This window comes from Heteronotia binoei, chromosome 20, assembly GCF_032191835.1.
Source record: "Heteronotia binoei isolate CCM8104 ecotype False Entrance Well chromosome 20, APGP_CSIRO_Hbin_v1, whole genome shotgun sequence".
Lineage (NCBI taxonomy): Eukaryota > Metazoa > Chordata > Lepidosauria > Squamata > Gekkonidae > Heteronotia > Heteronotia binoei.
This window is the reverse complement of record NC_083242.1, coordinates 10,997,918-11,019,971: the sequence shown is the minus strand read 5'-3', so window position 1 is coordinate 11,019,971 and position 22,054 is coordinate 10,997,918. Positions and strand designations below refer to the sequence as shown.

Here is a 22,054-nt window from a genome sequence, read left to right as displayed (position 1 = left end):
CACTTGATCTTTAGAAAAGCCACCTCGTTTTTTATCAATGTTACTAACCTGCAGAAAAACAGAAACAAATCTAGATTTCATCTGGAAGGTGTGTGTGTGGGGGGGGGGGAATAAATTCCTGTTGCCTCTTTAACACGCAATTCCCAAGTCTCAGACAAGATCAGAAAGGGCAATATATACACCCACCCCACATATGTGGACTTCTTTACATGACTGGAACAGGGAAAAAAAAACACGACAGGGAGGGGAATGGCCGAAAAGGCTTAACAGCCTAAACATATACATCCTATTCCTTTCCTGCAAGAGGAAATTTCTGGAGGGGGGGGGGAAGCAAAAGAGGAAAGGGGGGAAGACAACCTACAATCCCTCTGCAATAGAGGAAAGGAATTCATGGCACCCCTCTTTCCACCAAAACACCACTAACAGCAAATTAGTACTGCTGCCCTGACCCTATTTGCAGGGGATGGAGACAGACAGACGGATGATGCTTTTTTTTTTTCCCTGGAACTCTGAAGAGGGAAATGAAGGTGAAACATACAGATGCCCCTAAAGTTTTACACATTTTTGTTTTGAGAATTTTTGTTTCCACAAAACGGTTCTGGAATTCCGTTCCACCATATTCCCCTTGCGCCCCCCCCCCCAAAAGGTGTGGGTGGGTAGGTAGATAGATGCTTTTTTTTCCTGCAAAAAAGAGGTGCTGGAACTCTGAAGAGGGAAACGAAGGTGAAACAGACAGGTGCCCCTAAAGAAGTTTTACACAATTTTTGCTTTGAGAATTTTGTTTCCACAAAAAGGTTCTGGAATTCCATTCCACCGTATTCCCCTCGCCCCCCCCCCCCCCAAAAAAGGTGTGAGTGGGCAGGTAGGTAGATGCTTTTTTTTTTCCTGCAAAAAAGAGGTGCTGGAACTCTGAAGAGGGAAACGAAGGTGAAACAGACAGGTGCCCCTAAAGAAGTTTTACACAATTTTTGCTTTGAGAATTTTGTTTCCACAAAACGGTTCTGGAATTCCGTTCCACCGTATTCCCCTCGCCCCCCCCCCAAAAAGGTGTGGGTGGGTGGGTAGATGCTTTTTTTCCCTGCAAAAAAGAGCTGCTGGAACACTGAAGAGGGAAACGAAGGTGAAACAGACAGGTGCCCCTAAAGAAGTTTTACACAATTTTTGCTTTGAGAATTTTGTTTCCACAAAACGGTTCTGGAATTCCGTTCCACCGTATTCCCCTCGCCCCCCCCCCCAAAAAAGGTGTGGGTGGGTAGGTAGATAGATGCTTTTTTTTTTCCCTGCAAAAAAGAGGTGCTGGAACTCTGAAGAGGGAAACGAAGGTGAAACAGACAGGTGCCCCTAAAGAAGTTTTACACAATTTTTGCTTTGAGAATTTTGTTTCCACAAAACGGTTCTGGAATTCCATTCCACCGTATTCCCCTCGCCTCCCCCCAAAAAAGGTGTGAGTGGGCAGGTAGGTAGATGCTTTTTTTTTTTCCTGCAAAAAAGAGGTGCTGGAACTCTGAAGAGGGAAACGAAGGTGAAACAGACAGGTGCCCCTAAAGAAGTTTTACACAATTTTTGCTTTGAGAATTTTGTTTCCACAAAACGGTTCTGGAATTCCGTTCCACCGTATTCCCCTCGCCCCCCCCCCCAAAAAAAGGTGTGAGTGGGCAGGTAGGTAGATGCTTTTTTTTTCCTGCAAAAAAGAGGTGCTGGAACTCTGAAGAGGGAAACGAAGGTGAAACAGACAGGTGCCCCTAAAGAAGTTTTACACAATTTTTGCTTTGAGAATTTTGTTTCCACAAAAAGGTTCTGGAATTCCATTCCACCGTATTCCCCTCGCCCCCCCCCCAAAAGGTGTGGGTGGGTAGGTAGATAGATGCTTTTTTTTTCCTGCAAAAAAGAGGTGCTGGAACTCTGAAGAGGGAAACGAAGGTGAAACAGACAGGTGCCCCTAAAGAAGTTTTACACAATTTTTGCTTTGAGAATTTTGTTTCCACAAAACGGTTCTGGAATTCCGTTCCACCGTATTCCCCTCGCCCCCCCCCCAAAAAAAGGTGTGGGTGGGTAGGTAGATAGATGCTTTTTTTTTCCTGCAAAAAAGAGGTGCTGGAACTCTGAAGAGGGAAACGAAGGTGAAACAGACAGGTGCCCCTAAAGAAGTTTTACACAATTTTTGCTTTGAGAATTTTGTTTCCACAAAACGGTTCTGGAATTCCGTTCCACCGTATTCCCCTCGCCCCCCCCCCCAAAAAAGGTGTGGGTGGGTAGGTAGATAGATGCTTTTTTTTTCCTGCAAAAAAGAGGTGCTGGAACTCTGAAGAGGGAAACGAAGGTGAAACAGACAGGTGCCCCTAAAGAAGTTTTACACAATTTTTGCTTTGAGAATTTTGTTTCCACAAAAAGGTTCTGGAATTCCATTCCACCATATTCCCCTCGCCCCCCCCAAAAAAAGGTGTGAGTGGGCAGGTAGGTAGATGCTTTTTTTTTTCCTGCAAAAAAGAGGTGCTGGAACTCTGAAGAGGGAAACGAAGGTGAAACAGACAGGTGCCCCTAAAGAAGTTTTACACAATTTTTGCTTTGAGAATTTTGTTTCCACAAAAAGGTTCTGGAATTCCATTCCACCGTATTCCCCTCGCCCCCCCCCCAAAAAAGGTGTGAGTGGGCAGGTAGGTAGATGCTTTTTTTTTCCCTGCAAAAAAGAGGTGCTGGAACTCTGAAGAGGGAAACGAAGGTGAAACAGACAGGTGCCCCTAAAGAAGTTTTACACAATTTTTGCTTTGAGAATTTTGTTTCCACAAAAAGGTTCTGGAATTCCATTCCACCGTATTCCCCTCGCCCCCCCCCCCAAAAGGTGTGGGTGGGTAGGTAGATAGATGCTTTTTTTTTCCTGCAAAAAAGAGGTGCTGGAACTCTGAAGAGGGAAACGAAGGTGAAACAGACAGGTGCCCCTAAAGAAGTTTTACACAATTTTTGCTTTGAGAATTTTGTTTCCACAAAACGGTTCTGGAATTCCGTTCCACCGTATTCCCCTCGCCCCCCCCCCAAAAGGTGTGGGTGGGTAGATAGATGCTTTTTTCCCCTGCAAAAAAGAGCTGCTGGAACACTGAAGAGGGAAACGAAGGTGAAACAGACAGGTGCCCCTAAAGAAGTTTTACACAATTTTTGCTTTGAGAATTTTGTTTCCACAAAAAGGTTCTGGAATTCCATTCCACCGTATTCCCCTCGCCCCCCCCCCCAAAAAAGGTGTGAGTGGGCAGGTAGGTAGATGCTTTTTTTTTTCCTGCAAAAAAGAGGTGCTGGAACTCTGAAGAGGGAAACGAAGGTGAAACAGACAGGTGCCCCTGAAGAAGTTTTACACAATTTTTGCTTTGAGAATTTTGTTTCCACGAAAAGGTTCTGGAATTCCGTTCCACCGTATTCCCCTCGCCCCCCCCCCCAAAAAAAAGGTGTGAGTGGGCAGGTAGGTAGATGCTTTTTTTTTCCTGCAAAAAAGAGGTGCTGGAACTCTGAAGAGGGAAACGAAGGTGAAACAGACAGGTGCCCCTAAAGAAGTTTTACGCAATTTTTGCTTTGAGAATTTTGTTTCCACAAAAAGGTTCTGGAATTCCGTCCCACCGTATCCCCCCCCCCAAAAAAAGGCCGAGAGAGAGACAGACAGACAGCCACGAGCGTAGCTTCCCCTCGCCCCCAAAACCCTGGCGGAAAGAGAGGAGAGCTTCCTCCGCCTTGAAACCACGGTGGCGAAGGCAGCCGAGCCACCCCAGCTAGCAGCCGAGTAAGCAAAACCAGAAGCCCCCCCCCCTCCAGAAAAGACCTCCAAAGGAGCCGAGCCCGACCCCGCCCGCCCCTGCAGGCGCGCCAGACGGCAGAGAAGGCCGAGGAGGGGAGCCGCGAAGCTCTGTCTGCGGGGGGCGGAAATGTCTCCCCGTCCCCCGGCGTGCCAGCCGGCTGCCTCCTCCCTCCCTCCCTCACCTGTGAGGCGGACTTTGATACTCGAGCCGGTTCTGCGCGTCCCCGCGTTCGACATCGCTGCCCCCGAGAGGCGGCGGCGGGGTGGGGGGGCCCGGAGAGGCGCGCTCAGCCGCCGGCCGCCATCCGGGACTGTTCTTACGGCTCCTTTCCTTCCCGTCGTCGCCGCCTCACCGCCGGTTCTTCTTCTTTTTCCCCCCCCCTTCCCCTTCACGGCGGCGGGTGAGGCGGCGGCGGCGCCGCCTCACGAAGCTCGACGCCCGCCGGACGCGAACGAGGACTGCGCGCTCGCGCCGCCTCTGCCGCCGCCCCGCCTTTCCTCTCAGCCGAGGCTCGCGCCTGCCTTCCCGGCGTGCCTCGGGAGGAATGAAGGGAAGGGAAGAGAAAGGCGGCGGCGGCGGCGCGTCGTCGCGCGATGACGTCATGAGCCGGACTTTGGGGCCATGTTGGTGAGGTCACCTGTTTTTTTTTTTCCCCCCCTCTTCCCCGGTTCGGGTTTCAGCCCTGAGTTTCTGTGGGAGGTAAGAAGGGAAAGAAGGAAGCGCGCCCCTAGTGGGAAGAGAAGGCGTTGCAGATGCCGGCCTCGGCCAGCTCTCTGGGAGTTGCCAACCTCCAGGTGAGAACAACCCAAAAAAACTGTGGAAACTTAAAGTATCATACACAATAATTTTTTTTAAAATGGTAAAGGTAGTCGCCTGTGCAAGCACCAGTCGTTTCCGACTCAGGGGTGACATCCCATCACGATGTTTTCATGGCACTTTTTATGGGGTGGTTTGCCAATAGCGTCCCCAGTCATCTACACTTTTTCCCACAGCAAACTGGGTACTCATTTTATCGACCTCGGAAGGATGGAAGGCTGAGGCAACCTCGAGTGGGCTACCTGAACTCAGCTTCCGCCGGGATTGAACTCAGGTCGTGAGCTGAGAGCTCCAACTGCAGTACTGCAGCTTTACCACTCTGCTCCACGGAGCTCTTCTACACAAGAAATAGCTTTTTGTTGTTCAGTCACACAGTCGAGTCTGACTCTTTGCAACCCCATAGACAAAGTCACGCCAGGCCCTCCTGTCTTCTACCAGCCTCCTAAGTCTGCTGAAATTCATTTTAGTTACATCAGTCATGCTGTCCAGCCATCTCCTCTTTTGCCGTCCCCTTCTTCTTTTGCCTTTTGTCTTTCCCAGCATCAGGGTCTTCTCCAGTGAGTGCTCCCTTCTCATTGGGTGGCCAAAGTATTGGAGCTTCAGCATCTGACCTTCCAGGGAACAGACAGGGTTGATTTCCCTTAGGACTGACTGGTTTGATCTTCTTGCGGTCCCAGGGACTCTCAACAGTCTTCTCCAGCATTATAGCTCTAAAGCATCTGTGCTTCCGCACTTGGCCTTCCTTATGGTACAACTCTCACAGCCATACATCACTACTGGGAATACCATCGCTTTGACTATATGGACTTTTGTTGGCAGGGTGATGTCTCTACTTTTTATTATACGGCCCAGGTTCGCCATAGCTGTCCTCCGAAGGAGCAAACGTCTTTTAATTCAGAAATAGCTGTATTAACCTAATTCCAAAAAACTCCCTTAAAAGTGAAACAGTCCAAAAGAGGATTCATATGCAATATCTATATAAATATATATATGAAATATCACAGTAAACTCTCACAATCAAACATAAGATAACCAAAGTCCAAATTGATTCAGTCCCAAGTAAGCATGTCAGTTTCCGACTTCAGTAGCTTATTTCCGCTTCAATAACCTCTCCCGCCCACTCCTGGGGGACCTGGGTTAAAGTGCTAGTGCTTGTGCTGATTCCGTCCAAGAGAAATGCCTTCTGTTCTTATCAGTTCTTTCCTATTTCCAAGCAGCAATTGTAACAGCTTTGAAACATCAACAAGTTGGAATTCATAAAAGTGGGAACAAAGGAAGCCTCAAAGGGCATTGCAAAAGGAGTATAAAGGAAAGGGTGTTGCAACTGCCAGCCTTGGCCAGCTCTCTGAGAGTTGTTGTTATTATTATTTGTTTGTTTCTATTCCGCCCATTCCCCCATTGGGGGCTCAGAGCGGAGTACAGCAAATAGAAATAAAATCATAAGAAAACCAATTTCAACATTCACCAAAGTGCAGCAAGATGATATGACAGCAAGGTGGTGTAGCACAAAATAGTACCGCAATACAGCATCACAGTACAGTAGTGCAGTAGAGCAGTAGTGGGGAGGCCAACCGATCGATAACTAGATGCCCTCTGCCTCATCCAAAGACCTGGCGGAACAGCTCCGTTTTGCAGGCCAGCAAGCCAGGTAGGGCCCGGATCTCCATAGGGAGCTGATTCCACCAGGTCGGGGCCAGGACCGAGAAAGCCCTGATCCTAGTAGAGGCAAGACGGGCATCTCTTGGGCCGGGGAGGCTGCCAACATCCAGGTGAGGCCTGGTGTTCTCCCGGAATTACATCTGATCTCCAGAGGACAGAGAACTTGCCCTAGAGGAGACAGCAGCTTTGGAGAGTGAGTTTAGGTCACCAATTGCAACTGAGCTCCAGAAGACAGAGATCAGCTCCCCTGGAGAAAAACGTCCACTTTGGAGGGCGGACACGCTATACCTCGCTGAGACCCGACCCTTCCTGAGACCCCACCCTCTCCGGGCTCCGCTCACACATCTCCAGGAATTTCCCAGCTCAGAGCTGGCAACCCTAACAGCAGCTTGAAACCAAAATAGAGGCAGACGGTCCGGTTCCCAGGCCTGTGTTGGAAAATCCCCAGAGACTTTGGGGTGGATCCAGGAAAGGGCGGAGTTTGGGGAGGGGAGGGGCCTCAGCAGGGTGCACTGCCCTAAAGTCCGCCCTTCCAAGCAGCCCTTTTCTCCAGGGGAGCTGATCTCTGCCAGCTGGAGATCAGTTGTCAACACGGGAGATCCCCAGGCCCCACCTGGAGGCTGGCCACCATAGCAGACAGACACTTCTCATTTCGTCTGTCTTCAGGCTACACACTCTCATCCAGCCCTGGCTTCATTGACTCCAAACACTGGATAAATACTTCCGCTGGCTTCCCTAAAGCTAGATTAGAGTTAAAGTATTATTGGTCCATGGAAGAACATAAGAGCCCTGCTGGATTAGACTAGTGGTCCACGTGGCCAGTGTCCTGTCTCACATAGTGGCCAACCAGCTCCTCTGGACAGCCAAGAACAGGGTATAGAGGCTGAGGCCTTCATAAGAACATCTGAAGAGCCCTGCTGGATCAGACCAGTGAAGGTCCATGTAGTCCAGCATCCAGTCTCACACAGTGGCCAACCAGTTCCTCTGGAGGGCCAGCAACAGGGCAGAGAGGCCGAGGCCTTCATAAGAACATCTGAAGAGCCCTGCTGGATCAGACCAGTGAAGGTCCATGTAGTCCAGCATCCAGTCTCACACAGTGGCCAACCAGTTCCTCTGGAGGGCCAACAACAGGGTATAGAGGCTGAGGCCTTCATAAGAACATCTGAAGAGCCCTGCTGGATCAGACCAGTGACGGTCCATGTAGTCCAGCATCCAGTCTCACAAAGTGGCCAACCAGTTCCTCTGGAGGGCCAACAACAGGGCAGAGAGGCTGAGGCCTTCATAAGAACATCAGAGGAGCCCTGCTGGATCAGACCAGTGAAGGTCCATGTAGTCCAGCATCCAGTCTCACACAGAGGCCAACCAATTCCTCTGGAGGGCCAACAACAGGGTATAGAGGCTGAGGCCTTCATAAGAACATCTGAAGAGCCCTGCTGGATCAGACCAGTGAAGGTCCATATAGTCCAGCATCCAGTCTCACACAGTGGCCAACCAGTTCCTCTGGAGGGCCAGCAACAGGGCAGAGAGGCCAAGGCCTTCATAAGAACATCAGAGGAGCCCTGCTGGATCAGACCAGTGAGGGTCCATCTAGTCCAGCCTCCTGTCTCACACAGAGGCCAACCAGTTCTTCTGGAAGGCCAACAACAGGGTATAGAGGCTGAGGCCTTCATAAGAACATCTGAAGAGCCCTGCTGGATCAGACCAGTGACGGTCCATGTAGTCCAGCATCCAGTCTCACACAGTGGCCAACCAGTTCCTCTGGAGGGCCAACAACAGGGTATAGAGGCTGAGGCCTTCATAAGAACATCTGAAGAGCCCTGCTGGATCAGACCAGTGACGGTCCATGTAGTCCAGCATCCTGTCTCACACAGTGGCCAACCAGTTCTTCTGGAGGGCCAACAACAGGGTATAGAGGCTGAGGCCTTCATAAGAACATCTGAAGAGCCCTGCTGGATCAGACCAGTGAAGGTCCATATAGTCCAGCATCCAGTCTCACACAGTGGCCAACCAGTTCCTCTGGAGGGCCAGCAACAGGGCAGAGAGGCCAAGGCCTTCATAAGAACATCTGAAGAGCCCTGCTGGATCAGAGCAGTGAAGGTCCATATAGTCCAGCATCCAGTCTCACACAGTGGCCAACCAGTTCCTCTGGAGGGCCAGCAACAGGGCAGAGAGGCTGAGGCCTTCATAAGAACATCAGAGGAGCCCTGCTGGATCAGACCAGTGAGTGTCCATCTAGTCCAGCCTCCTGTCTCACACAGAGGCCAACCAGTTCTTCTGGAGGGCCAGCAACAGGGCAGAGAGGCCAAGGCCTTCATAAGAACATCAGAGGAGCCCTGTTGGATCAGACCAGTGAGGGTCCATCTAGTCCAGCCTCCTGTCTCACACAGAGGCCAACCAGTTCTTCTGGAGGGCCAACAACAGGGCACAGAGGCCAAAGCCTTCCCCGGATGTTGCCTCCTGGCTCTGGAATTCAGTGAGTTAATGCTTCTGAATGTGGAGGTTCCCCTCGTCACCATGGCTAGTAGCCACTGATAGACCTATTCTCCATTAATCTACCTAAATCGCTGCTTAAAGCTGTTTATTCCTGTGGCCATCACGACATCCTCTGGCAGCAAATTCCAAATTTGAATCACTCTGTCTTGGTTTGATTACACTTTGGTTGTAAGCTACACATTGTGTGTGGGTAGTCAAGTCACAACCAACATATGGCAACCCCAGCAAGGGGCTTCCAAGGCAAGAGAGAAGCAGAGGCCATTATTTGTCATTACCTTCCTCTGCAGAGCCTTCCTTGGTGGACTCCCATCCAAGACTTATGGTGACCCCAGCAAGGGGCCTCCAAGGCAAGGGAGAAGCAGAGGTGTTTTGCCCTTGCCTTCCTCTGCGGAGTCTTCCTTGGTGGTCTCCCTTCCAAGACTTATGGTGACCCCAGCAAGGGGCCTCCAAGGCAAGGGAGAAGCAGAGGTGTTTTGCCCTTGCCTTCCTCTGCGGAGTCTTCCTTGGAGGTCTCCCTTCCAAGACTTATGGTGACCCCAGCAAGGGGCCTCCAAGGCAAGGGAGAAGCAGAGGTGTTTTGCCCTTGCCTTCCTCTGCGGAGTCTTCCTTGGTGGTCTCCCTTCCAAGACTTATGGTGGCCCCAGTAAGGGGCTTTCAAGGAAAATGAGAAGCAGAGGTGGTTGGCCATTGCCTTCCTCTGCAGAGCCTTCCTTGGTGTTCTCTCATCTAAGACTTATGGTGACCCCAACAAAGGACTTTCAAGGCAAGGGAGAAGCAGAGGTGGTTGGCCATTGCCTTCCTCCGCGGAGTCTTCCTTGGTGGTCTCCCATCCAAGACTTATAGTGACTCCAGCAAGGGGCTCCCAAGGCAAGGGAGAAGCAGAGGTGGTTGGCCATGGCCTTCCTCTGCAGAGCCTTCCTTGGTGGTCTTCCTTCCAGGACTTATGGCGACCCCAACAAGGGGCTGTCAAGGCAAGAGAGAAGCAGAGGTGATTTGTCATCGCCTTCCTCTGCGGAGTCTTCCTTGGTGGTCTCCCTTCCAAGCACTGACCCTGCTTATCTTACAACTTAAGGCAACCCCAGCAAGAGGCTCTCAAGGCAAGGGAGAAGCAGAGGTGGTTGGCCATTGCCTTCCTCTGCAGAGCCTTCCTTGGTGGTCTCCCATCCACATATTCTTTGCATCTTAGATCTGACAATACCTTCCTATTCTACATCTTCCTCGGGCCATAACGGTGCATAAAAGTGGGATAAAAATTGCAAAAAGAGTGGGGAATGCCAGAGAGAGAGCTCCCCTACTGACCAATGCAAACAATGGCTGCTCTTCCCTGCCCTTTGAAGCTTTTTGCTAGAATAAGAGCCCTTTCCCTTGTGCAAATCAACACTCATCTCTCCGCTACGACAGTAACGCAACCGGCTTTTGTTGCTCTGAAACGCGATTCCGAATCTCTTCCAAAGACGTGTCTTCCCCGTTAACGCAAACTGTCATCGCCCAAGACATCCCTGTCGTACCGATGTCCAATCCCCCCTTTGAAACCGTTGATGTCTTTGATCACAAAGATGTCCTCAACTTAAGCACTTAAATGTGACAGCGTGGTGTAGGAGCGCAGACGTGATACGGCAAGACGTTTCCCCGGAGTAGCAAGTTTTTCGACAGGCTGCTTGGGGCTGCTAAGAAAAAAGCTGCCGCTTGAATAGGCCAGCTTGCCAGAACGTGGAAGCTAAGCAGAGTTTGCTATGGTTAGTAGTTGCATGGGAGATCACCAAGGAAGCAGGGTTGCCAGCCTCCAGGAGGGACCAGGAAATCCCCTGGAAATTACAGCTGCTCTCCACACTATGGAGATCCATTCCCCTGCAGAAAATGGAGACTTTGGAGGGTGGATTTTTGATGGCATTGGATTCCACTGAGGTCCCTGTCTTCCCCTGCCTCCACTCCACGCCAGTTTGGTGGACTCTGATCTGCAGAACTGGGTTCGATTCCCCACTCCTCCTTCGCATGAAGCCAGCTGGGTGACCTTGGGCCAATCACGGTTCTCTCTGAGCTCTCTCAGCCCCACCTACCTCACAGGATGTCTGTTGCGGGGAGAGGAAGGGAAGGAGATGGCAAGCCGTTCTGAGACTCTTCCGGGTAGCGAAGGGCAGGGTACAAAACCAGCTCTTCTTTTTCATCATTGTCTCCACGAGTTTCCCAACCTGGATCTGGAAACTGACCCCGCTCAAGTGAGGCTGGGGGGGACCTGAGCAACCTTACAAGGTAGACAGGTGCTGCTGCACAGAAGAAAGCAATGGCAAGCCACCTCTGATCATCAGTCACCATGGAAGGGGTCGCTCTGGGTCGGTTGTGACTCAACAGCATGTTCTTCTTCTTAAGAACAAACACTGGCCCCAGCGAGAAGACTAGAAGATAGCACCCCTGTTTTTGATGCCAGAATGGTCTTAGCCAATGAGCTGTCCTGCCCTTGGGGGAGGCCTGATGGCCCCTTCCCCATCATTTATGAACATATGAAGCTGCCTTCTACTGAATCAGGCCCTCGGTCCATCAAAGTCAGTATTGTCTACTCAGACTGGCAGCGGCTCTCCAGGATCTCAAACTGAGGTTTCTCACACCTACTTGCCTGGACCTTTTTAGTCAGAGGTGCTGGGTATTGAACCTGGGACCTTCTGTTTACCAAGCAGATGCTCTACCACTGAGCCACCGTCCCTCCCCAACATATATGAACACATGAAACTTTATTCCCAACATATATGAACACATGAAGCTGTCTTATACTGAATCAGACCCTCAGTCCATCAAAGTCAGTATTGTCTACTCAGACTGGCAGCTGCTCTCCAGGGTCTCAAGCTGAGGTTTTTCAATTTGCCTGGACCCTTTTTAGTTGGAGCTGCCGGGGATTGAACCTGGGACCTTCTGATTACCAAGCAGATGCTCTACCACTAAGCCACCGCCCCTCCCCTGAACAGGGGACGAGGAGGAGGCTCTTGCATCTACCCCATCTGGGACTCGGGCTGCTGATTCTTAGCTTGGCACCAGAAGGGGGAAGAAGTGGTGGCAGTGATTCTGGGGTCCTTTCGTGGCCAGAGGCCCTCAACATCTTTGAGACTGCAGGCATCTTTGGAATTCTGGCACAGTGTGGTGTAGCGGCAGCTGCAAAACAATCACTGCAGGAGGTGGAACCAGCTCCCAAATGGCTGCTGCAGCTTTCCTTAGGGTTGCTAGTACCCCTCAACAGTTCAGTGGGGGAATTGGGGGGGGCATTCCAGGGTGACTGTGGATGACACACGTGGGACACTCTGTTGTTGTTTTTGCAAAGCGTATGATGATGATGATATTGGATTTATATCCTGCCCTCCACTCCGAAAAGTCTCAGAGCGGCTCACAATCTCCTTTCCCTTCCTCCCCCACAACAGACACCCTGTGAGGTAGATGAAGATATTGGATTTATATCCCGCCCTCCACTCCGAAGAGTCTCAGAGCGGCTCACAATCTCCTTTCCCTTCCTCCCCCACAACAGACACCCTGTGAGGTAGATGAAGATATTGGATTTATATCCCGCCCTCCACTCCGAAGAGTCTCAGAGCGGCTCACAATCTCCTTTCCCTTCCTCCCCCACAACAGACACCCTGTGAGGTAGATGAAGATATTGGATTTATATCCCGCCCTCCACTCCGAAGAGTCTCAGAGCGGCTCACAATCTCCTTTCCCTTCCTCCCCCACAACAGACACCCTGTGAGGTAGATGAAGATATTGGATTTATATCCCGCCCTCCACTCCGAAGAGTCTCAGAGCGGCTCACAATCTCCTTTCCCTTCCTCCCCCACAACAGACACCCTGTGAGGTAGATGAAGAGATTGGATTTATATCCCGCCCTCCACTCCGAAAAGTCTCAGAGCGGCTCACAATCTCCTTTCCCTTCCTTCCCCACAACAGACACCCTGTGAGGTAGGTGGGGCTGGAGAGGGCTCTCACAGCAGTTGCCCTTTCAAGGACAACCTCTGCCAGAGCTATGGTTGACCCAAGGCCATTCCAGCAGGAGCCACCACCAAAATGGTTAAATTTGGCTTAAACCAAAGGGTTTGCCCCCAAACTAGAGCGTCCCTGACATGATGACATCATTTCCAGGTTATGTCATCATGTCAGGAGTGTTGGGGAGAGAGCCAGTTTGATTCCCCACTCCTCCACTTGCACCTGCTGGAATGGCCTTGGGTCAGCCGTAGGTCTTGTTGGAGTTGTCCTTCTGGGAGAGCTCTCTCAGCCCCACCTACCTCACAGGGTGTTTGTTGTGGGGGAGGAAGATAAAGGAGATTGTGACTCCTTGGATGGAACTGTGAAACTTTGGGAGAATTGTTATTGCTGTTTAGTCTTCTATGGAACATATTTGTATGATTTTGTCTCAATACATTCTTAGTTATTCAGTCACTATAACTTCGGTTGTGCTCTCTTAATCCCCAGTTGGGGGCAGGGGATTCCCTGGCTTGGAGGGCCTCCAAACAAGGAAATCCCCTGCCCCCCACTTCAGGGTCATAACTTTATTATATCTTATTGAGATCAATTCCCATAGAATATAATGAAATTGATCTGTGGGTATCTGGGGCTCTGGGGGGCTGTTTTTTGAGGTAGAGGCACCAAATCTTCAGCATAGCATCTGGTGTCTCTCATCAAAACACCCTCCAAGTTTCCAAAGGATTGGACTAGGGGGTCCAATTCTATGAGGCCCCAAAAGAAGGTGCCCTATCCTTCATTATTTCCCATGGAGGGAAAGCATTTAAAAGGTGTGCGGTCCCTTTGAATGTGATGACCAGAACTCCCTTTGGAGTTCAATTGTGGCTCCACCCGCAAAGTCACCTGGCTGCATCCCCAATGTCCCCAGGTATTTCTTGAATCGGACTTGGCAGCCCTGTCTCTGCCCTAGACTCTTTAAGACCACCCTTGTTTGATGGAAGAGCTCCGCTTAAGCGCCAGGGTCAGTTGGAGACATACCTTTGAAAGCAAATGAATGGTAAATCTGATCAAGGTCAGAAGACCTTCCCATAAGCTCCAACTGATCTTAAGGGAAGGGACAAAGAGAAAAGAGGCCTAAGCAGGGCTTTTTTAAAGTAGGAACACACAGGAATGCAGTTAACAACAGAAGAGAAGCCATGTTGGATCAGGCCAGTGGCCCATCCAGTCCAACACTCTGGGTCACATAAGAACATAAGAGAAGCCATGTTGGATCAGGCCAACGGCCCCTCCAGTCCAACACTCTGTGTCACATAAGAACATAAGAGAAGCCATGTTGGATCAGGCCAATGGCCCATCCAGTCCAACACTCTGTGTCACATAAGAACATAAGAGAAGCCATGTTGGATCAGGCCAGTGGCCCATCCAGTCCAACACTCTGGGTCACCCAGTGGCCAAAGAACAAGGTGCCATCAGGAGGTCCACCAGTGGGGCCAGGACACTAGAAGCCCTCCCACTGTGCCCCCTCAAGCACCAAGAATACAGAGCATCACTGCCCCAGACATAAGAACATAAGAGAAGCCATGTTGGATCAGGCCAGTGGCCCATCCAGTCCAAGACTCTATGTCACACAGTAGCTAAACCCCAGATGCCATCAGGAGAGCCACCAGTGGGGCCAGAACTTCAGAAGCCCTTCCACCTTTGCCCCCCCCCCCAGGCACCAAGATTACAGAGCATCACTGCTGCAGACATAAGAACATAAGAGAAGCCATGTTGGATCAGGCCAGTGGCCCATCCAGTCCAACACTCTGTGTCATACAGTGGTCAAAAAACCCAGGGGGCATCTCCCACTGTGCCCTCCCCCGAGAACCAAGAATATAGAGCATCACTGCCACAGACAGAGTCTCAACAATTTGGAGTACTATGTACAATTCTGGTCACCGGACCTCAAGAAAAATATTATACCATTGGAAAAAGTGCAGAAAAGGGCAACTAGAATGATTAAAGGGTTGGAAAAGTTTCCTATGAAGAAAGGTTAAAACGCTTGGGGCTCTTTAGCTTGAAGAAATGTCGACTGTGGAGTGACATTATAGAGGTTTACAAGATTATGTATGGGATAGAGAAGGGAGAGAAAGAAGTACTTTTCTCCCTTTCTCACAGTATGAGAAGTCGTGGGCACTCAATGAAATTGCTGAGCAGTCGGGTTAGAACGGATAAAAGGAAGTACTTCTTCACCCAAAGGGTGATTAACATGTGGAATTCACTGCCACAGGAGGTGGCGGCAGCTACAAGCACAGACAGCTTCAAGAGGGGATTGGATAAGCATATGGAGCAGAGGTCCATCAGTGGTTATTAGCCACAGCGTATTGTTGGAACTCTCCGTCTGGGGCAAGTGATGTTTCGTATTCTGGGTGTTTGGGGGGGGCACAGTGGGAGGGCTTCTAGTGTCCAGGCCCCACTGGTAGACCTCTTGATGGCAGTTGGGGTTTTTGTGGCCACTGTTTGACACAGAGTGTTGGACTGGATGGGCCATTGGCCTGATCGAACATGGCTTCTCTTTTCTTAATATGCTGCTCCATGTGTTTATCCAATCCCCTCTTGAAGCTTTCTATGCTTTTAGCCGCCGCCACCTCCTGTGGTTTGGCATCATAGTTCCAGCTGGCTTGGCATCATAGTTCCAGCTGGCTTGGCATCAGGGGGTGTGGCCTAATATGCAAATGATTCCTGCTGGGCTTCTTCTACCAAAGAAAGCCCTGGGTCTAAGAAATGTCTGAATTGGCAAGCAAGTTCATATCAGAACAGACAGTCTCATAGGGTTGCCAGGTCTGGGTTGGAAAATACCTGTGGGGGTGGATCTGGGAGAAGGTGGGACTTGGGGAAGGGTCAGTGTGGTCCAGCGCCCTAGAGTCCACCCTTCCAAGCAGCCATTTTCTCCTGGGGAGCTGATTTCTACCAGCTGAAGATCATTTGTAAAAGCGGGAGGTCTCCAGGCCCCTCCTGGAGGATGGCAACCCTACTAGAGTTTAATAAGCAAGGACCAGCCCTCGGCTTGCCAGTCTCCAGGTGGAGCCTGGAGATCTCCTGCTATTACGGTTGATCTTTGGAATACAGAGGTCATTTCCCCTGCTGAAAATGGCTGTTTTGGAGGATGGACTCTAGGGCATCATGCCTTGCTGAGCTCTCTGGTTTTCAGACACAGATAAGCCAAGACTCTGGCAGCCCAATTACAAGTGACACCTATCGTGGTGGTAAAAATATTATCATCGGTTAAATGCCCCAACTCCTCTGATGACAGCCAGTTTGGTGTAGTCAGTGGTTAAGTGCGCGGAATCTTATCGGGGAGAACCGGGTTTGATTCCCCACTCCTCCACTTGCAGCTGCTGGAGTGGCTTTGGGTCAGCCATAGCTCTCGCAGGAGTTGCCCTTGAAAGGGCAGCTGCTGTAAGAGCTCTCATAGCCCCACAGGGTGTCTGTTGTGGAAGGGGGTGGGGAGGTAAAGGAGATTGTGACCGCTCTGAGATTCAGGGTATTGGCCGGGATATAAATCTAATAAATCCAATAATAACATCCCAGAATCTACCCACCGAGGCCCCATCTGATAGAATATCCTTGTAGAAGCCCCGGACGCTATTGGGAAAACTGGGTAATACGTAGTTCGGCTTTCAGGCCACTGCACAAGGTTATTGTGATGATCTCAAAAAGGGGGAGGGGAGGGTTGGCTGCCTCAAGCTCCTTGCCCAAAGAACAGGATCACAGCAGCGGGGGAAGGGGAGAGAATCTTTAATAAGGACCACTGAGCTTCAAAAGCCCGCTCGGAGCTGCTTCACCATCCGCTACAGAGGAGGCAAAGGGCAGCTGAGGCTACGCGCGACTCCATCCCGAGAGAGCTTGCAAAAAAAGAAGCCGCGTGGAGGAAACGGCGTTTCGGTTTTCCTACAGGCGAGGAGCTGACCTAATTCCCCAATCCCTTGGATGTGTTGAACTGGAAGCCGGAATCAAGGCGACGGGAGGCTGCCTTATTATGCGTCGCTCTGGAGACGACTTCACTTCAAATCATCAGTGACTGAACCGAGGCGAAAGCTGCCTGCTTGAGACAGGCTACAAACAGGTTATCTGGGGCTCGTTTCTTCATACCTATGTATTTTTTTTTAAAGTAACCCAGCCAAGAAGAGGGCTTTGGCCAGGGCCGTAGCCGGCAGGGGGCACAGGGGCGGTGCCCCCTATAGCAGGGGTGGCCAAGCTTGCTTAACGTAAGAGCCGCATAGAATAAGTGTCAGATGTTTGAGAGCCACAAGACATGAACATCAGAGGAAGGAAGGAAGTAGATAGATGAGTGGGAGAGAGAGGTGGAAAGAAAGCAACTTTAACATTAAATGTATTGTCCAAGCTGCCAGCTGGCTTGGCTTGGAGAAGTGATTTAAAGAGAGAAATGCCTTCTCCAAGGAAGTGCCAAGTGTTTTTTCTTGGCTTTAAGGGGTCGGGGGACCCCTTAAAGTAAAGAAAACAGCAAGACTTCCTGTCTGCAGCACCTGCTGAACTTGGCAAATGCCACGGAGGAGATGTGCTGAGCACCCAACATGATGACATCACCTCTTGGTGACGTCATCACGCCACGCACGCGTGAAAAATCTACTGGAGGGGCGCGCGTAGGGATTCCGTCTTGGGCGACAGAACCCCACACACCGGGCCTGGGGAGGCCACTAATGGGCAGCTGACCTAGGGCACCAAAAACCCTAGCACCGGCCCCGGTCATGGCCCTAGACTTCCTCCGTAGTCACCCACCGTTTTTAGCTTTTGATGAGATTGTTGTATGAAGTAGCATTGTATGAAGCTTTCAGAAGCGAGCTGTGGAAATGAGTCCTGATCTTTCACTACCAGCAAGTCACACCAATCTGGCACCGGGAAGAAAGGGGCCACCGGTCCGAAAATATTTACCCGGCGATCTTGCCCGTGCTTGTTCAGCGATAAGGTCTGTTGACCGGTGTGCCTCTCCCTTTAGGGCCTTTAGTTCTATCGGGGCGTCTGAAAAGAACGCTGCCCAACCGTCGCAGGGTATCAGATTGCATTGGCGTTCTCCTGAGCTGGGACCAAAGGTGAAGAGAAGGTTCATTCCATCCCCTGAAGCTTCGGAACATAACAGCAGAGTGACAGCCTGTCAAATTGATCTCGCCTCTATTTTTCCAGCGCCGTATTTTTCTCCCCCTCCTCCCGGCATGTTTTTGTCTTCCAGATTGCCAGTCTGATGGGTAGGAGCCGCCGACATCTGTTAGCCGAGGAAAGGGTGGGGATGGAATCGGTAAACAGTAGATCAGCTGCAGCTCTATCAAAAACGGTTCCGTCAGAGGGTGACGGGAAACTGCTTTAATAAGTACCTGGGGAGATGGCGGAGAGGAATGCGAAAGGGAGTGGAGAAGGGAACCATCGGGCACGCTTGGTTAGCAGACTGTATGGAAGGTAGATGGAAATATGCACAGGTGGAGTTGGAGGAGCAGTCAGGTCTGATCTGGGAAACACCTGCTTCAAGACAAACTTCGACGGTTCCGAGCTTTTTCGTTCCGTTTTTGAGGGAACAGCCACAAAACCACTCTGGACCTCAGATTCCCCTCGGCAAAATGGGACTTAACTGTGACCTGCCTCCCTGTGAGGTCAAAAATTGCAACGTGCTCTCCCCAGTTTGGTGTGCGGACTCTTATCTGGGAGAACTGGGTTTGATTCCCCCACTCCTCCACTTGCACCTGCTGGAATGGCCTTGGGTCAGCCAACACCTCTGGCAGAGGTTGTCCTTGAAAGGGCAGCTGCTGTAAGAGCTCTCTCAGCCCCACCTACCTCACAGGGTGTCTGTTGCGGGGGGAGGAAGATAAGAGAGATTATAAGCCACTCTGAGACTGATTCAGAGAGAAGAGTAGGGTATAAATCTGCGGTATTCTTTTAAATGCCTTCCTTCCATTGGAAATAATTGAGGACAGAGGAACCTTCTTTTGGGGGTGATAGAATTGGATCCCCTTGTCCAATCTTTTTGAAACCTGGGGGGCTTTTTGAGGAGTGGCACCAGATGCTATGCTAACAATTTGGCACTTCTACTTCAAAAAACAGTCCCACTAGAGCCCCAGATACCCGCAGACTGATTTTTCATTATACCCTATAGAGACTGGTTTCCATAGGGAATACTGTAATGCCTCGTGGACACTCCCTCGCCTGGCTGCTTTCAGATAACCCTAAAAGCAGGGGGCCCCTCCAAACTGGGGGATCCCCTGCCCCCAACTGGAGATTGGCAACCCTACTGCAAGTCCAACCAAATCAATGGGCAACAGCCTAGCTGGCCCCACCCACTTTCTAAAAACATTTGGCAAACATCTGGAAAGGTGTTGGTGGTCAGGTTGCCAGGTCTGATGTTCACACCGGCAGGGGGAGGGACTTTCCAGGATTGGGGGTGGAGTGCTACATGACACGCTGATGTCATGCAGAAATGACATCATCACATCAACAACGTCACGCAGCAACGCTCTGCTTTTTTGACAAAACTCTATGGGAAAATCACCTACAGTAAGCTCCAGGAGGATTGGCAACATTGGATGTGCGCAGGGGTCGCTTTGTAGAAAAATATGCCACCCCCTCCACCAGCCAAAAGCAATTCAACGCAAGAAAGGAGAGCCCCGGGTGAGCGAGGCCTGCTTGGGCTGGCTAGAGATCCAGCCAGCCCAAGCAGGTCTCGCTAGCCTGGAGCTCTCCTTGGCCTCCCCCCCTCCAGTCAAAAGGCCAGCAAGCCACCCACCACCCCAAATCACATAAGTGGAGAAAGGGTGGCGTGGGCTTCTCCAGGGGTTAATGAGGGCTGCTGGGGGTGCGGCAAAGCCCCTGGTGGCTGGCTGGCTGCCCGCTCTCCTCATCCAGGGATTGTTACGCTGCTGCACCTACTGTTCAATGGACAAGGTAGGTGGGGAGGAAGAGGGGGAACCCTCAGAAAGGTTCAGGAGCTGTGCTCCTGTGAATTCAAGGCCTGGGTGTGTGGCCTAATATGCAAAGGAATTCCTGCTACAAAAAAAGCCCTGCCCCAAACCAGAGTTTTGCTCAGAAAAACAGCTGCGAGGTGATGACATCACGTCAGGTCAGCGTGACATCACCATATTGACTTTGGGAGGGGGATTTTTCCCCGCCAGCCAGCCCAAACAACTGGCGGATCCCCCAACTAGGAAATCACATCTCTAGTTGGTGGCTGCTCTGCTGTATTCCCAAGGGGATTCCTTGCTTCTCTCACTGGATAGCAAGGAATAAAGATGGGCGCTTATCAGAGCTTTTTTTGTAGCAGGAACTCCTTTGCGTATTTGGGAGGGCTGCCTATGTGGAGCGGCTGCTCTAGGTGATTCCAAGAAGACTCTATGGTTTTCCCAGACATTCTAGCCATTTGGAAGGGGGAACTCTATGGTACCTATTTTCCCTCCCAAATGGCTAGAGCGTCTGGGAAAACCATAGAGTTTTCCCGGAAATGCCTAGAGTGGCCGTGCATAGCATCGCCGGCACGATGACGAAACTTCCGGATGACATCATTGCGTTGCGCGTGCAAAAGTCCCCCGCTCTGGGATGCTGGGGACTTGGCAACCCTAAGGGGCACACACCCCTGATGTAGCCAATCCTCCTGGAGCTTACAGTAGGCCTTGTACTAAGAGCCCTGTAAGCTCCAGGAGGATTGGTTATATCAGGGGGTGTGGCTTAAAATGCAAAGGAGTTCCTGCTACAAAAAAAGTCCTGGCGCTTATAAACACATCCCCCATGCTTTCCAGCTCTGACCGTCTGCAATAAGTAGAGACAGCACTTCCGTTCTTAACCTCCCATTCAGTGTACCAATTACCATCTCGATCAACTGGCATTCCATCACAAACACCTTCTGCAAGACTAACTACTTACAGCCCGAGGGGCAGACCCAGCTATCCCCGGCATGCTCATAAAAAGACACAGCGCCACAGACGGAATCAGGAAGGAAGGTGATTATTTCAATCCCCTTGGACATTACCATTGCTAACAAGCAGCTGTGCAGACACCGAGACACCACCACGCCCATCTTCGGTGGGAAAACTCTGAAAGGTTTCTTCCTGGTCCTGGGAGAGAAGAGAAACTGTTGGGTAGAACAAGATGGGTAGCGGTGTCAGTCTGTCTGTGGCAGCAGAAAAGAGCAGGAGTCCAGGAACATCTTAAAAGACCAGAGGTGGCCAGACTTGCTTAACACAGAATAAATGTCAGATATTTGAGAGCTGCAAGACATGAACATCAGATGTTGAAGGGAGGGAGAAGGAGAAGATGATATAGGATTTATATCCTGCCCTATACTCTGAATCTCAGTCTCAGAGCAGTTACAATCTCCTTTACCTCCCCCCCCATAACAGACACCCTGCGAGGTGGGTGGGGCTGAGAGGGCTCTCACAGCAGCTGCTCTTTCAAGGACAGCTCTGTGAGAGCTATGACTGACCCAAGGCCATTCCAGCAGGTGCAAGTGGAGGGGTGGGGAATCAAACCCAGTTCTCCCAGATAAGAGTCCGCACACCTAACCACTAAGCCAAACTGAAGGAAGGAAGAAGGCAGGGAGGCTTGGCGAATGATATAAAGAGACATATCAGCCAACCGGGCTTGGGGGGTGCTTTGAGAGCCACAGTATGTGTGTGAAAGATCTACATGTGGCTCTCGAGCCACAGTTTGGCCACCCCTGTTCAAGACTAAGAGAACTGGTGGCAGGGAATGAGCTTTCGTGAGTCACCACTTGTTCGGAGACAGCTAGAATGCGAGTCCACTTGTCCTTATAATTGGAGTGGACTGATTTCAGATGCTGAATGACACCTGAAATCGCTCCACTCTCTTTCTTCAATGAGACACAGCCCAAGATGGAAGGAGGTAGACCCAAGAGATATTCCCCTTTCTTATGCCACCGCCGCATAATCTTCTGAATAAGCTGAAATGACCAACGCTAAGAAGTCCTCTGAAGTCTCACCTCAGGAGAGATTTCCGTTCGCTCTGAAGTTCCCACAAACAGGCTTCAGAGTCTTGTTTGAGTTCCCCCTCTTTTCCGTTTTTTTACTCTCCCTGCTGCCTTTTGAGACAACTTTTGTGCATGGCCGGCTGACCTGAGGTGATACTATTGTCGTTCTGAAGCATAGAGAGCGGCTTGACAGAACGGCCACATTACTGGTCCCGGGTAAAGAGACGGATGAGGAGACAGTTGAGGCCAATACTCCCTCTAAGCTATGGAGTCTTGTGAGCAAAAATGTCTACTTTGTGAGCTGCCGGCATTAAAGTTGTGAGCTACTGCAGAGATTAGTGTGCTCTGGGGCCATTTTTCGTGAGCTAAGACAAAAATGCGTGAGCTGGAGGTTCAAAAACTGTGAGCT

The 22,054-nt window shown here is 50.8% G+C and overlaps 2 protein-coding genes across 4 annotated transcripts in view; both read right to left on the bottom strand.

Moving 5' to 3' along the window:
* SMURF1 (SMAD specific E3 ubiquitin protein ligase 1) overlaps positions 1 to 4,148 on the bottom strand; it is a 62,131-nt gene extending 57,983 nt beyond the window's left edge. For all 3 annotated transcript variants that reach the window (XM_060260710.1, XM_060260709.1, XM_060260711.1), the window contains exon 1: positions 3,961 to 4,148. In XM_060260710.1, the coding sequence (XP_060116693.1) occupies positions 3,961 to 4,015 (55 nt within the window). In that variant the 5' untranslated portion in view covers positions 4,016 to 4,148. The remainder of the gene's footprint in view (positions 1 to 3,960) is intronic.
* The window catches only part of PDAP1 (PDGFA associated protein 1), a 465,345-nt gene that overhangs the window by 243,579 nt on the left and 199,712 nt on the right, over positions 1 to 22,054 (bottom strand). The window lies entirely within an intron of this gene.